The sequence below is a fragment of the Meles meles genome, chromosome 5 (genome assembly GCF_922984935.1).
Source record: "Meles meles chromosome 5, mMelMel3.1 paternal haplotype, whole genome shotgun sequence".
NCBI classification, from domain to species: Eukaryota; Metazoa; Chordata; class Mammalia; order Carnivora; family Mustelidae; genus Meles; species Meles meles.
The window spans coordinates 22,330,524-22,347,132 of NC_060070.1; the positions used below are offsets into that span (position 1 = coordinate 22,330,524).

A 16,609-nucleotide genomic window follows, 5' to 3' on the forward strand; every position below is an offset into this window, starting at 1 on the left:
GTTTTAAAAGATAAATGAAATTCAGTTGGAAAAGTAGTAGGAAAAACTCAGTGATAAGAGCCCATATGTCTAATGCAAATGGTCCTAACCCAGTGAAAGCAGACTACTGATACATAAGATGAAAGGAATATATTAAAAATTAGCTAAATCTAATGGAGTACATACAAGTCACTAAAGTAAAATATAATTTAAAAATTCCAGAAAACATGACTTGAAATGACATAAAAAGTAATACAGCTTGCTTTCATTGTATCAGATGAAAAGAACCAAAAAAATTACTCTTCAGTGAATTGAGAAGGATAGTGAATAGGACTTTCTATAATCTATCCGGGGTTATTAGCTCAGTAGAAGGCAAGGTGAAAGTGGGACTAAAAGGAAATCTCTAAGCTGACTTTCAATTTGAATGTTCCAGTAAGCATGGCCTGATATTATGATAGAAACACATAACTTAGAATCTGGAGTTAACCCAGGAAATCAGTTGATTAAGCATAAAGTCCAAAGATGTGTATGTAGACAAACTCCATTTCTATATAAACTTTAAAATTTCTTCCCATTAACAAACTTAGTGGTTACCTTGCTAATCAAAATATTCCTGGTGTTGGAGCAAAAATGTAAAAAAAAATTTTATTTTATTTTTAAGCAGTCTCTGTCATGATCGATGGAGCTTGAACTTAACAACCCTGAATCAAGAGTCACATGCTCTACCAACTGAGTCAGCCAGGCACTCTGAGAAAATTTTAAATTAACATACATGGCAGAGATTTTGAAAGTGAACATACTTACGGTTGGCAAGGGTATGATAAAATGGGCATGCTTCCTTGTTTCTCAGTGTTTCTCGAACTTTAATGTACATACAAATCACCTGGAGCCCTTGTTAAAAATGCAGACTCTCAGGGGCCCATGCTGCTGATCTGAGGGCCAGCTTTGTGTAGCAAGGTTCTAGAGCACATATAAATGGCTTTGAAATGTACATATCCTTTGACCTAATAAATCCAAGAATTTTTCCTATGGAAGCAATCAGAGCAGCCACACATGGCTAAGTCCTTACTGTGTGTCAGGCTTGGTGCTAAGCCATTACCTGCATTTTCTCATACAGTCCTCATGACAACCCTGTAAGATAGGTATGATTATAATCCTCAGTTTCCAGAGGAGGAACCTAAGGCTTTCACAGGGGTTAATGAACTGCCCATGATCACACAGCGGGTAAATGCCAGAGTCAGGGTCTGGAAGGGGTCTCTGATTCTCACAGGCTGTGCAGCACTGTCTCCTACTATGCGGATCAGATTAACCTACAAGGACCCATATTTCTTAACTGTCGTGAAACAAGCAACATCAGTAACAGTAGGAATATACAACCATTGCAGATTAGTAGTTCAGGTAGCGTTAGATAAGGAAAAATGTTTATGAAACATTATTATTAAGTGAAAAGAGGTAAGACAGTTTGTTTAGTATGATCCCAATTTTATAAAAACAAAACAAAAACTCTTCTGTGTTTATATCATATATAGATATGTAGCAAAAATGACAGGAAAATCAGCAAAATCTCAACAGTGGGGTTTTTTTTTTTTAAATCACTGAATGGCTGGACCATGAGTAATTTCAATTTTCTTCTCTATGCTTTCTCTATTTGCTAAATTTTCTACCATAAACATATATATTACTTATTTTTTACCTTTTTAATATGAAATATTTCATATTTAGGAAAGAACATATGTGACAAAAATATTATACATAGTCTTTTTAGAATAATAAAACAAATAGTCCACTACTCAACCTTCAACAGAAGAAACAGAACATTACTAAGATTACCGAAGTGCTCTGTGTACCCTCTACCCTGCCTTCCTGTTCATTCCATGTTTTTTATTCTGGTTTTGCCACAGATGTTTGTATCTCTAAATGGATTATTGTTCCAGTTTAAGATATCTTTGAACTTTATATAAATTGTATTATAGTCTGCTTTTATTTGCTTTTATTCTGCACTCAGCCTCTGTATTCATTTTTACTATTGTGTAACATTCCATTCTGTGAATATAAAACAATGTAGCCATTCTTTAGTTGGTAGACATTTGTGTTATTTACAGTGTTTTCTGCTATAGATATGCTGCTAAGAATATTCTTCATGTATCCTGTGATATCCATGCACAAAGGAATCTCTTAGAGTATGTACCTAGGAGAGGAATTGCTAGATTTTAGGTTGTTCACATTTTCAACTCTAATGGTTAATGTATAATTGTTTTCCAAAGCCATTGTACAATAGAAACTCTTACATGGGCTGTTTAACAATTTCTGATTCTTCACACATAACCAATATTTGGTTATGTGTTCTTTGATTAATCAGAAAAAAACAATGGTCTAAACCTATGCCTTATAGGAAAACCAATCTGGGAGCTTTCCGTTAAAAAATACAAAGTGTGTAAGCTGTACTTCAGTAATAAACATTTTATGGAATGTGTGAGAGTTCCCAGTGATGTGTGATTGTCATGTCTTTGCAGGTATGCCAACAGTAGCCTCATAAAGTACATGGAGAAACACAAGGTCAAGCCTGACAGCAAAGTGTTCCTCTTGGTAGGTGCCTGTCTTCCAGACGAGGACTTCAGGTCTGTGGCACAGGCCCACCTCATTCCGTTCACCATGGAATTGTCTTAGCTACTCCTCCTCTTTAGAAAGAAAAGAAATTGGTGGATGCTGAAGCAAAGTTAAACATTTTTCTTTTGAGATGTCCCCCTTGACTTCTAGACTTAATTTTTCCCAGCAATTTATCAGCAGGAAAAAAAAAATTACATTCTTAAAGAGCTTTAACACTAATGATTTCTGCCAATCTCACGTTAATGCATGTAGTGTATTAATAGCGTGGTGAGCTCCACAAAATGGCGTTTGATATTTATCCTGCTAGACATTTATACAAAAGTCAAAACATTGACTTATAAGTGATCTTTCCACTTGCTTTCAATTTCTTATGTGTTACTCCAGCTTCAGAAACTCCTTACTATGGATCCCACCAAGAGAATTACCTCGGAGCAGGCTCTGCAGGATCCCTATTTTCAGGAGGACCCCTTGCCAACATTAGAGTATGTATCCTACATTTTCTGTGTCCTCTGCTCCAGGTTGAGGGTGTTTGATGGTGTCTGAAAGTAAGAGGACACTTTACCGCAGCATTACTGAAGTTCTCCATGATTACTGCCTTGAAGAAAAAGTCCTCAAGAGAAAGGGCGTGTATTCTGAAACAGGCAAAGTGATAGAGAGGTGTGAATGAAAACAAGTATTTTAGGAATCACCATTATTTGGTATTACAGAAAAAAGTTCAAGCTAACAGGTGGGACTTTTAGGTCAGTCAGCCAGATGAGTTTATACAGTTGGGTATAAAACTTAAGACAATAGGGGCACCTGGGTGGCTCAGTTGGTTAAGCATCTGTCTTTGGCTCCGGTCGTGATCTCAGTGTCCTGAGATCGAGCCCCATATCTGGCTCCTTGCTCAGTGTGGAGCCTGCTTCTCCTCTTCCTCCAACTTATGCTCGCTCTCACTATCTCTGTCTCTCTCAAATAAATAAATAAAATATTTTAAAAATGTAGACAATGAAGTCTTTTTTTGTCTTGTTTTGTTTTTTAAGAGAGGGAGAGAGGGGAGGAAGGGCCAGAAGGAGAGAGAGAAAATCTTAAGCAGGCTCCACGCCCAGTGTGGTCAGAGCGGAATACAGGGCTCAATCCCACGACCCTGAGATCATGACCTAAGGCCAAATGAAAAGTTGAATGCTTAACTGACTGAGTCACCCAGGCACACCACAAATTCTTTTCTGATTTGCTTGAATTGAGTTGTCTTGGGAGGCATCTAGCAAATAGTAGTTATAGATGAAAAGTGGGAAATATGTTAAGAAAAAAAGTGGAATTTCAAGTTAACAAGGTCACTGATATTGTAGACTTTATGCCATGATGTATATTCTTTTTTTAATGATTTTGTAGTGTGTTTGCTGGCTGCCAGATTCCATACCCCAAACGAGAATTCCTTAATGAAGATGAACCTGAAGAGAAAGGTGACAAGGTATAAACTACACAGTATATACTTCACGTCCAGAGAGTAAAGGAGGCAGAAAGAATTTAGGGAAGTATAATTTAATGATTCCTGTGTATTTAAATGCCTTTAATTAAGCATGTATTAATTAAATCACTTTAATTAAGTGATTGCAGCTGTACTTTGTGATTTGAAATATAATAAGTTTACAGATAAATGATCCTCTGACTTGTTTTAGAGCCAATTTTATTCCCCAATTCTTAACTGTGCATTTTGCTTGTTGGGTGTCATCATCATCGCTTTGTGCCGCCTGCTTTCAAAGCATCTTTCTCGTCGCTGCTAATAGAATATATCAGGCCCTCCCCCTATCCCTCTGCTTCTCCAAACCCGTGATGGAGACCATCACTGCTCCAAGAGTGCAGAACTACTTCCTGGGTGCCGCATGCTCTCCAGCGGGGTGTCTGGGACTGGGGTGGAGGCTGACTGCGCAATCCTAAATGAACTTCAGAGACTGAATCCCGCTCAGGACTCGGGACTCTTGACCTTTGGGGATGCTGCGTTCCCCGGCTGCAGTACTTGCCTGTCCCACCTTGTCCAGCAGGGTGGGCAGTCACGTGTGCATTATCAAGTTCTCAAAGTTATGTCCTGTTACAAAGAAAAGGAAAAGGAAAAGAAAGCACCGTCCTATTAATGTGGTTCCATACCGAGTTGACCTGTTTCTCTTCCTTCCAAGAATCAGCAGCAGCAGCAGAACCAACATCAGCAGCCCACAGCGCCCCCGCAGCAGGCGGCAGCCCCCCCACAGGCACCCGCACCGCAGCAGAACAGCACGCAGACCAATGGGACTGCGGGCGGGGCTGGGACGGGCACCGGGGCTGCGGGGCCTGGCCTGCAGCACAGTCAGGACTCCGGTCAGGTGCCTGCGAACAAGAAGCCCCGCCTGGGGCCCTCGGGCGCAAACTCAGGCGGGCCTGTTCTGCCCTCAGATTATCAGGTACTCAACTTGTTTTTTTTTCTTGTTAATGGCCATACATTTTGTGAAATGGGAAGTAGGATTTTTTTTTTTTTTTTTTAAAGCAAGCTCAAGTGAGAACCTGAGCAATGCGGAGAGGCAGAGGGAGAGGGAGAAGCAGGCGGGAAACCCCACAGAGGGGCTCGATCCCAGGACTCTAGAATCCGGATCTGAGACCAAGGCTGGCACTCAGCAGACTGAGCCACCCAGGCAACCCAGAAGTCAATTTAGACTTATGTAGTACCTAACTCTAAAGTTCGAATGTACAAATGCTACAATCCTACTTCTAGGTCATTATATGAAAATGAAGATTTTGATCATATTGCATGTAATTGCAAAACATTTCATTCTTGCCTTGTTTTCCTTGCCTCCTGAGGAGGGAAGGTGAGGCAGGCATCTCCCTCCTCAAAGAAGATCTCTCCTATTATCCTTCTAGCTGCCTGTCAGCTTTGGGTCAGAAAAAGATAACTAGATAAGCAACTGAGAGAGGAGCAGCGGCTTATTTTGGACAAAATAAGCTGCATACTAGAGAAAGATTTGCTGTCACTGAGAGGAAATAATCAGTAAGTAGCCGAGAAAACACAGAAAGGGATTAAGATAGAAACTTCTCAGAAATCACTGTTAAGTCTCACTAGAAGTATTTTTGAGACTAGAAGGTACTTTTTATTATTAAGATAAAAAACACCCTACAGTTGTGTGATATCTGTCTAAATGTGGTGTCTCTCTCAATGGGAGGGGGGCTCCCAAGTGCGGGGCGGGGGTGGGTGGAAACCAGTGGCAGCTGGTGGTCCCCGCGGTGAAAGGGCGACAAAGGAGCTAGAAGTTTACTGAGGACACCACAAGGGAGCCCTGGAGGACAGCAGAGGAGAGGCTGTGTGCCAGGAGGCGGTGGGTCAGGGGCTGTAGTTAAAGCGGGAAGGTGAGGAGGTATGGTGACTATGGAATTCTCCTTTTTTTCCGCTAACTGTGCCTGGTTGTAAGTAGCACACTCATCAGTTGGGGTCTATGGATCCTTGAGGTGGGTCCCCTGAGGGGCCTGTGCTCAGCCAGGGGGTTGCTGTGCGCCCTTTTGCCTTGGTCAAGTTCCCATTGCTCGAGCCTATTGTCTAAAAGTGGCCTCTACAGATGGTACTACTAATTTGGCAAATTAAAGGGAAAAAAGTCTAAGGATAATTAGTATTTGGGAAGAGAGAGGTAAAAATACCTGTGAAAACCATAGGGAATACTGCAAAAATGAAAAAACCCCACAAAACCCTCATTTTCTTTGTTTTTTTTTTTAAAGTCCTCATTTTCAAGGAAAGTAATCAGCTAAGATCTAGGAAGTTGGGGGTGGCGGTGGGGGGAAAAAACACCCTTAAAACTTAAAAAAAAAAATGTAGACTCTCAGGGTTCTGGTGGAAGAGGAGAAAGAGGATGGAGATTAAATAAAAAAACAAAACCCTCAGGCAAGGGAGCCATAAACTCACTGATAAGGAATGGGAATCAAAAGAAACATTAAGGAGAAAGACATAATAAATAGCTTCCTCAACCGGCTTTACATTTTGAATATATCTACAAAGGAATGTGTTTTCACAAAACGTCTTCTCTGAAAACTTCTTTTGGAAGAGTCCGTGCAAGCAGGGGAGTACACACAAGCAGGGGAGTACACACGAGCACTGAGACTGGTTCCACAGGCTAAAAAACAAAATTCCACAGAGTACGTTTGAACATCAAATTGGCTTTATTAAATGATCTGTGAATTTGGCAGCATCCCATCTAGCAAGTAGAGAGGAGCTCCTAGGAGTTGTATAAAACGGAAGGTTTTTCTAGGAAGGAGGGCGGGGCAAGAAAGTGAGTAGCAAAAGAGAAGAGCTGGTTCCAGGCTGGGTCACTTTCCCTTAGGGGGAAAGAGCAGGGGTCTTACATGCAAATTACCTTTGGGGGAATAGAGAGGACCCAGGTGGCAGACTCTTTGGCACCCATCAGAAAATTTCCTGGCTGACCTGGTAAACTCCATTTCTGGGGAAAGTTGAAACTGCAGTTAGATTTGGTATTAAGCTCTGGTTTGGTGATTTGGCCCAAGTGACACGATTTGGGCTTGTGGTTTTCTTCTCTAAACACAATGAAACTAATCAAGGCTTCATTTTGATGTACTGAAAACAGCTTGCTATTTGGGTAGTAGTCATGAACACATTTGAATTTTATTATAAATTCTGTTTCACCCCAACAGTAGTTTATTCCTATTATGGGAGCACCAAACCTCTATCATAAACTGGTTCATCTTTGTGTCTCTGACTGTATTATATTCACCTGAGAATAGTCCATTACGGACAGATTACTACCCTACTGTATTCCTTTCAAATCTAAGAATTCTTTAAGCTGCTTTTCTTTCTCCCATACTATGCTATCCACTTAAAAATAAAAACAGCGTGATCTATGGAACGGGTAGATATTTCAGCTCCTCAGCTGGAGAGGTTGTGCAATGTGGAGGTGGGAGAGCCCCTTGCACCTACGCGTGACTCACATTTCAACATGTTTGTTCTTTGCCGAGTGTGGAGGAACCTTCGTGCTGAATCTAATCTGCTGAAGTAAAGTGATCATAGCCAGCCTAGCAATTGTGAGTGGAAAGAACATGTTTTTCATAATAAACTTAAAAATAAAACATGGGGATCTGGAAGCCTGAAAGGGTTCTTACACTAACACATCCAGTGTGATGAGCACGCCAGGAAGGCGTAGACACAAGTTGCGTCTTTCCACAATGTCGGCTTTATTCAGTCACAAAGCAGGGTTCACATCATTGTAAAGCAGATGCAGGATTCCAGACTCGGTGACATTTCACCACACGATTACCCTGGCTCTTCACATGGCACACAGAGCAGAACGTAAGACAAGTCACACAACAAACAAGGTAGAAGAGAGGGTAGGAAGTTACCGAACCAAACCAGAAATCAGTTCTGGGGCGCGTGGTTGAGATGAGGTCTCGGTCCAGTCTGGGTCCGCTTTTGGCACTCAGTTCTGTTCAGAGATCAGTCGGGCAGAGCCTTCGGCTGCTGGTGTCTTTTTGAAGTGGTCGGGCATAGAGGGGTCAGTGTCTGAGGAGTGGGCCAGCGTGCTGCAGAAATTCTCCACTTTTAGAGGGATTTAGTGAGTCTTGGGCCCCTGCCAGCCTCCCCTGCGTCTCGTGATAAGTTCCGCAGTGTCATCAGCTGGTGCTGGTTTCGGCAGTATCTGGTAGCCGCAGGTCCCTTAGTGGCTGCTTGACGTGTGTGACTCCATCTTGCTCTCTGCAACTAGCCAGAGTTCTGTAACGGGGAAGAAGCCAGGCAGAGCTGTTTTTCACCAAGACTATCTTCTGGCCCTGCTGTCTTAGACCAGATGTTGCAAGTTTGGTTTGGCAGCCTTTGCACACTGAGCGGGGGGACCCTGCTGCTATATCCTTCCTTAAACCCTCAGTGCCAGCACAAGGTCATTTACATTTTTTACTCTGAGTAACGGTTTTATTAGTAAGCTCTTTCCCACTTTGCTCATGGGAAAAACCAGGCTTCCAAGCTTAGCTAAAGACACTGGTTCCAGCTTACTTATCTTTAACTAGACACATGTTCTTATTCTATAGATGATTTTTTATTTTTTATTTTAAAGATCTTTATTTATTTATTTGACAGGGAGATGGAGAGCACAAGTAGGGAGAGCAGCATGCGGGGGGCGGGGGGAAGGAGAAGCAGGCTCTCCGTGCAGCAAGGAGTCCAACGCGCGGCTCCATCCCAGGACCCTGGGATCCTGACCTGAGCTGAAGTCAGCCACTTCACTGACTGAACCACCCAGGTGCCCCTGTAGATGATTTTTTAAACATATTTTTTGTATTTGCTCCTGACACCATGAAGATGAATGTTTCATTTAAGGTAATAAAAAAACATTGAATTGAAATACATTTGTTCCTGCTTTCTCTTGAGGGCATTCTCATGCATGAACTTTTTTTTTTTTTTTTTTTCATTCTAAATGTTACCTGAGGTTCATACAACGCACTTCTTGCTGCCCCATCCCGTCCACCCTGCCGTGTTTTGTCCTCTGGGTGGTGCTGCTGAGGCCACTGTAGCCGCCACCTCTGCAAATTCTCTTCTCTAGAAATGACTTTTTTTTTTTTTTTTTAAGATTTTCTTTATTTATTGGACGGAGGGAGAAAGAGACAGAGAGGGAATACAAGAGGAGGAGTGGGAGAAAAAGAAGCAGGCTTCCTGCCGAGCAGGGAGCCTGATGTGGGGCTCGATCCCAGGACCCTGAGATCAGAACCTGAGCCGAAGGCAGCCGTTTAACGACTGAGCCACCCAGGTGCCTCTAGAAATGATTTCTTAGTCATCACTTTGTTGTTTCTTATGAGGACATTAACAGCACATCCAGATACATTACGAATACCACTAATTCAGTGCCAAATTGATCATTCTTGTTTGCAAATCTCAGTCACACAAAGAACAGCTAAGCAGAGTTAGTATCAAGAGTAGGGGTCAGCCTGCGTTTCCCCTCTGCTTTTCTTTGCCACTGCGGTTTATGCCCCAAAGAAATCCAGCCATGCTTCATGCCTGCCAAAACATGTTGTCTCAGTGGTGGCAGGCCGTGGGTTCAAATATGCAAAATGTATTAACGAGCTTACGTCCACTGTCCGCTACCATGGATCTGAACCAGGAGCCCGTGCTGTCGGGATGAACACCCTGAGCCATTCTCTGCTTCCCCCAGTGATTCCCTTTCTCTCTTTCCTTCCCCCAGCACTCCAGTTCACGCCTGAATTACCAAAGCAGCGTTCAGGGATCCTCTCAGTCCCAGAGCACTCTCGGCTACTCGTCCTCGTCCCAGCAGAGCACGCAGTACCACCCGTCTCACCCGGGCCACCGCTACTGACCGCGGCTCAGGGCGCAGACTCCAGCAATATGATGTCCGCATTGAAAAGAACCAAAAAATGCAAACGATGATGCCGTCTCAAACTCCTCCACATAGGAGGAAGACTCCATCCTGACTTTTGCAGGACTAACTGATGTGTCTTCTTTATGGACTTCAAGAAGATTTTTGTGAAGTTTCCCCAGCGCCCTTTCCCCGCATGTGTTCCATTGCGACTCTGATCCAGCGTCTGATCTAATCCTAGCACTTCACTTCTGTAACCTTCAGCATTTTTTCGAAGGATTTCCTGGTGCACCTTTCTCATGCTGTAGCAATCACTATGATTTATCTTTTCAAAGCTCTTTTAATAGGATTTAATGTTTTAGAAACAGGACTCCAGCGGTGTATAGTTTTATACGTCATGAACTGATCTAGCGACACAGGTAAAAATGCACCTTTTAAAGCACTACGTTGTTTTTGCAGAATATGACTGTTTTGCTCATGGAAGTCTTAAACAGGAACTGTTACTGTCCCAAAGTACTTTACTATTACGTTTTTATTTATCTAGTTTCAGGGAAGGTCTAAAAAAAAAAAAGACAAATGGTGGGACAGAGGGAACCTACAACCAAAAACAGCCTAGATCTTTACAGTTACTATGCTTTATGCTACGAAGAACTGTTGTGCTAGTTTTTATATAATCAATCATTCAGATGGAACGTAGTTCCCGAATCACCTTGTTCTGAAGAGTATTCAGTACTGAAGAATTCTCACTTAACCATCACGTAGCTAAGTCTAACTTAAAAAGGGTTTCAAGAGCTTTGAGGAACTGCAGCCCTCTGGTGCCCCACACCAGAAAGCAGAAGAGAGTATTAACTGCACTAGGGTTTCTTTAAGGAGTAACGTCGATCAAAGGATGTGTTACTTACCTTTGAAGGAAAAGCTTTTAGTGTGTGTTGTACATAAAGTTGGCTTCTCTAAAGAACTGTTGGTTTCTTCACGTCGGGGGTTAGCTTGAGTAACTTTCTTACATAATCAAGAGTACTCAAACAGAAGCCTGCAAATTAATTTGCAACTTAACCTGCTTTTAAAATAAAGAGCAGTGTTCTCCATTCATATTTGCATTAGACATAGAGTGACTATTTTTAAAGCATGTTAAAAATTTAGGTTTTATTCATGTTTCGAGGATGTATTATGTATGCATAATTTTGCTGTTGTTAACTGAAACTTAATTCTATCAAGAATCTTTTCATTGCACTGAATGCTTTCTTTGCCCCTAGGAGAAAACTTAATAATTGTGCCTAAAAAACTATGGGCAGATAGTATACATGACTATACGTTTCCATGATCTATGAATTAGAGGCTGAGTTCTTTCTCAGCCAGGGAAAGGAGCCCCTCGCTTCCCAGAGTCACAGGAAATGTAAAGGCTTAGAGCTCCCGTTGTAATGTAAGGGGCAAGAAATTTGTGTTCTTCTGAATGCTACTAGCAGCACCAGCCTTGTTTTAAATGTTTTCTTGAGCTAGAAGAAATAGCTGATTGTTGTATATGCAAGTTATATGCATTTTTTAAAAACTATTTGTGAACTTATCTACCTGGTTATGATACTCTGGGTCCATACACAAATAAGATTTTAGACAGAAGCCAGTATACATTTTGCACTATTAATGTGATACTGTAGCCAGCAAGGACCTTACTGATCTCAGCATAATAATGCTTATTAATAATAGAAGCTATATAGTGACACTCGTGAACATGGAAGATGAAGCAGTTGGCATGCTCCATTGGAAGGAATTTCTGATCATCTCAATGGTAATTCACCCCTTCCATTTTTTTTTTAATGGGAAATTAGTAGCCCTTTGCATAACGTAGCTGCCTGTATAAAATTCTATCCTGTGCCCTGAAGCCTCGCTGTCCAGAGTTATTGGCCATCAGCTGCTCACTGCACCATCACCATGTGCCCGGGGCCATTCCTGCTGGGAGACTCAAAGGGCAAGACATGCTTCATCCTTAAGGAGCTTAGGATCCATTCCACGACCGACCACAAGTTCTCCTGGGATGAGAGGACTGGCTTTTAAGAGTCTGAGGGTCCTTTTGTTTACATCTAAACTCCCTTGGATAGAGTTATTATTTCCAAAGCTGCTGTGTGATCAATAGTGTTATCGAGAGGTTTCTATTGACCTTAGAGAAGGCCAGTGATTAAATATCACAACAGGCATTAATGCGGCTTTGAAATGTTCACAGCAGCCTCTCAACAACAGTTGGTGGCCCTTATAAGCAGAACGCACTTCTGAAGTGGTTGTGGGAAATTACAGGGAAAACAGAAGCTCCGTGGCTGCCCTGGGGGGGCACTTAGAGTTAATAAGAGGAAAGCCCACCTACGGGCGTAGACCAAAATACCACGCCCCTTCATACTTTATAAGCAACTTTGATATACTGTTCTTGTGATACGTGCTTATGTAATCACCGGAGTACCCTGCTTTCCTTGCAGATAGCTAATTTTATTGGCAGAACTGATGCAGAAACCGTGAGGGGATAACCATCCGTTTTTCTAGTCCATGGTGTTCTCCAGGTTACAGGCAGATACCCCCATTATTCTGGTCACTGTGCTGGTACTGGCCCTTTTCTTGCCTCGGAGTTGGGGGCGCCAGTTGGGCCCAGTACCCTTGAAATAATTTAGACTCATGATTTCCTTTTCCTGGTAAAAGGGAACAAAGCCTTTAACATTCTTATGGACCCTAAACTGTGGGACCTCAAGGGAGCTCTGTGACGCCTTTTGAGGTTAAAATTTACCTTTGTGGTCCCCAAATGACCTCATTTCTCTTTGAAGACGCATTACTGTCTTGTTCCCTGAGAACGCAGGGAGCCCCCGCCAAGCCCACGAGAACACCCAAACTGAGGGAGGTTATTTGAAAGGAAGGAAGGAATACAAGTGAAGGTTCTCTGCCCTACATATTACAAATCAGTTTCCAATTACCTTCTGGTGAGCTGTGTGTTTGGGAAAAGGGATTCTAGTTTCAGGAGAGCCAGCTCCAGGATAAGGTAGCCTGGTGGCGGGGCTGTTTCTACGAGGCTGAAGCAATCTTTGTGATGATAGGTCGTGCAGTAACATACGAAAACCAAGGGCCTGTATATTTTTATATCTGTGTGGTTTTAAAACTTTAGTACTTAGAATTTTGGCCTTCTGCACTACTCTTTCGCTCTTGTAAACCTAATTGACGTAGAAGAATGGAAAGGGACGACGTTTACCTCCATGTTCACTGCCTCACTCATGGTGAAGCCGCTGCTGGGTGTATGCCTCTGAAACGAAGCTGTTTTCTCTGCTCCAGGGCATAGGAAAAATCATTGGACAATAAGATTTGCAGCTTAATCTGCTTTTGAATAAAACGATGTGGCAGAAACTATACAATGAAGGAAAAATTCTAGGAAAATTGGAAATCCTTACCTCTCCGGTGATATCTTTCGAGGGAATGGAGAAAGGCAATAAGACAGCAGTTAGCCTGAAGGAGGCTCGAAGGATTCAAGGATTAAGTAATGTTTTATATCAAACCTAGCAGTTCAGGCCCCATCATCTTCAAGAGTAGTCACAGATACCATAAAGCAAAGTTCATCGTTTTAGGATTTTTTAAAGAAATGTGTTGTACCTAAGGCCATACTTACTCTTCTGTGCTATCACTGCAAAGGAGTGATACGTATGTATTATATTGAAAAAAAATCCTTAATGCACTGTTATCTCCTAAATATTTAGTAAATTAATACTATTTAATTTTTTTAAAGATTTGTCTGTATAGACACTAAAAGTATTACACAAAATCTGGACTGAAGATGTCCTTTTTAACAGCAATTTAAAGTACTTTTTATATATGTTATGTAGTATATCCTTTCTCAACTGCCTAGTTTGTAACTCCCATAATTCCTGTTTGTGAAGTGTACCTGTCTTTGTCTCTTCTTTCAGCCATTTTCTGCACGCACCCCTCTTTCTATGATTATAGAGATGACCGCGTACGCTTCCCACACTCTGCGGCGAGGTATGCACTCAGAGCCAGCTGTCCCCCCAGTGAGTGAGCGAGCTCCGTGGGGGGCAGGAGAGCAGCCACTTTGGAGTCCAGAGTGTTTTCCCCGCATTTGAGTTGTCCTGACACCCTTCTTGAAATGACTGTTAAAGCTAAAATAAATTACATTGCATTTATTTTATATTCTTGGTTGTAATAAAATTTAATTGACTTTGTTTCTTGGTGGATTTTTTGAGTCTAGGAAAACTGTGAATAAGTTTTAGTGTCAAAATTTTATCTGCATGCCTAGAAGCTTTTCAGATGACACTCGTCCTGCAGAGATGCAAAGTCTCCCTGGAAGTTGCAATGTGTTATTTTGTTCAGGATGCTTATGATGTCACAAAACCACAGACACACTGCTTACATATGCCTCCGAAGCAAAATCACAGTTTTTAAAACATTTCTCGGGAAAACATCCTTTTTATTAAAAAAGGAAGATGAGAATGGCCTTTTAGGAAAACACAAATACGCAGCATTTTTTGGGTAGAGTGGCAATGGGTTCTACTCCTTTTTACAAGAACACTCTGTTTTACTGGGCTGCCCCTTACTAATTTACTTGATGTACCTAACATGGTTACTCCAAAAGTCAAGGGCATCATGGAGTGAACTGAAGAACGTTTAAGGGGCACAAACACAAAACTTGCATTTCTGTTTAAAATAGATACTGCACATGTCCAGGCTCCACAGCTTGGCACAGACCATATGTATATTCAATACGGTTCTATTTGGAGAGTAGAGCTTCCCTTGGAAGACTATTCTTTGACCATAGGCGCCTTTCTAACCAGCCACCTGAATAAGAGAATGTGGAAGACTGTACAAGCCCCTTACCACTCCTGGGGAAATCACTTTGAAAGGATGGGTCTGTGTCCTTGGCCAACTGTAAGTTCTTTGTGGGCAGCCCCCTGGGTTTTACTCCTCCTGCACTCCTAGCACCTGTCATGATACCCAACACAGAACAATTAATAGGGCAAGTCATTTGCATCTTTTTTTTTTTTCTTTAGCATAGAATTCCTGGATCATATTCCATTTTAACACCTCAAATAGTATCATTTTATCTCTCAGGCAGTAGAAAGCCACCTTGGACCAGCAAAACACATGCCCAACAGAAACGTTTGCTCATTTGTTATAAATGAGAGAATATAAGGGAAAGAGATGAAAATACTGACTTACAACATTAAGATGTATTAAGTACATTCTGCTTTTTCAGATTTTTTCTGCTGCTTAGATTTTTTTTTTCCAGAAAATACTACTGAAGTTTTTCACATCAAGGTGCTATTATGAACCGAATGTGTCCCTTCAAAATTCTTATGTTGAAGCCCTTATCCCCTGTATTTGTGGCTGTATTTGGACATGGCCTTTACCAAAGTAATTATAGTTAAATGAAGTCATAAGGATAAGACTGTGGCTGGGGTGGGGGTGGAGACAGAACGCTGATAATCATATTAATTTCCTTGTAAGAAAAGAGGTGTGCACTCAGAGCTTTCTTCCCTCTCCTTTTTACCTTGCGCCCTCCCTCCCCGACTTTCTCTTCTTTCTCCCCACAGCCTTCTCTCCCTACCATGTGAGGACACAGAAAAAGGGTTGTCATCTACAAGCCAGGAAGACAGCCTTCACCAGAAACCAAACCCTGCCAGCCCTTGATCTTGGACTTCCCAGCCTCCAGAACCGTGAGAAGATAAATTTCTATTGTTGGAGTCACCCAGTCTATGGTATTTTGTCACAGCAATTCATGCAGACGAATACAGATTTTGGTACCAAGAAATGGGCTGCTGCTGTAACAAGTACCTAAAAGCGTGGCAGCAGCTTTGAAACTGGGGGATAACAGGAGGCTGGAGGAGTCTGAGGTGCATGGTAGAAATGAGAAATGTTAGAGGCAATTCGGGTGAGGGCTCAGAAAGAAAAGAGGAGAGTGGGAGAGAGAGCTTCCATCTTAGAGAACACATCAGTAATCATGAACAGAATGTTGGTAGAAATATGGATATAAAGGCCATTCTGATGAGACCTCAGATGGAAATGAGGAACAGGTAATTGGAAACTGGAGAAAAGGCAGTCCTTGTTACAAAGTTGCAAAGAACATGGCCAATTGTTCTCTAGTGTTCTATGGAAGGTAGAATTTTTGAGGGGTGAAATTTCACTTTGTAATTATTTGTTGCTATATAGAGAAATACAATCGGTTTTTGCATATTGCCTTGATATCCTGTTGCAACATTCACTGTTCTAAAATGAGAGGATTCCCTTAGATTTTCTACATATACAATCTTGTCATCTGTGGATAAAGACAGTTGTACTGCTTCCTCCCTGATGTAAAGGAATTTTATTATTTTTCTTGCCTAAATGCATGGGCTAGCAGGTCCCATACAATGTTGACTGGAACTGGTATGAATGAATACCTTGTAACGTTCTCAGTCTTAGAGAGAAACTATTCTATATTTCACCACTAGGTCTGATGTTAGATAAAGGTTTCTCACAGATGCCCTAAGTCAAATGGAGGCAGTTTCCTTCTACTTCTGTTTTGACAAGAGTTTTAATCACAAAGAGGTGCTGCATTTTGTTAAATGCCTTTCCTGCATATGAGATGATTATAAGATTTTTCTCCTTTATGCTGTTAATATGATGAATTACACTGGGGCACCTGGGTGGCTCAGTGGGTTAGGCCTCTGCCTTCAGCTCAGGTCATGATCTCAGGGTCCTGGGATCTA

At 41.8% G+C, this 16,609-nt stretch overlaps 1 protein-coding gene across 4 annotated transcripts in view; it reads left to right on the forward strand.

Moving 5' to 3' along the window:
* Positions 1-14,086, forward strand: part of CDK19 (cyclin dependent kinase 19) — a 172,505-nt gene extending 158,419 nt beyond the window's left edge. For 3 of the 4 annotated variants that reach the window (XM_046005666.1, XM_046005668.1, XM_046005669.1), the window contains 5 exons: positions 2,493-2,565; positions 2,971-3,068; positions 3,958-4,036; positions 4,740-5,000; positions 9,756-14,086. In XM_046005666.1, the coding sequence (XP_045861622.1) occupies positions 2,493-2,565; positions 2,971-3,068; positions 3,958-4,036; positions 4,740-5,000; positions 9,756-9,887 (643 nt within the window). In that variant the 3' untranslated portion in view covers positions 9,888-14,086. The remainder of the gene's footprint in view (positions 1-2,492; positions 2,566-2,970; positions 3,069-3,957; positions 4,037-4,739; positions 5,001-9,755) is intronic. The other variant, XM_046005667.1, reaches the window with a different exon arrangement.
* The last annotated feature ends 2,523 nt before the right edge of the window (positions 14,087-16,609 follow it).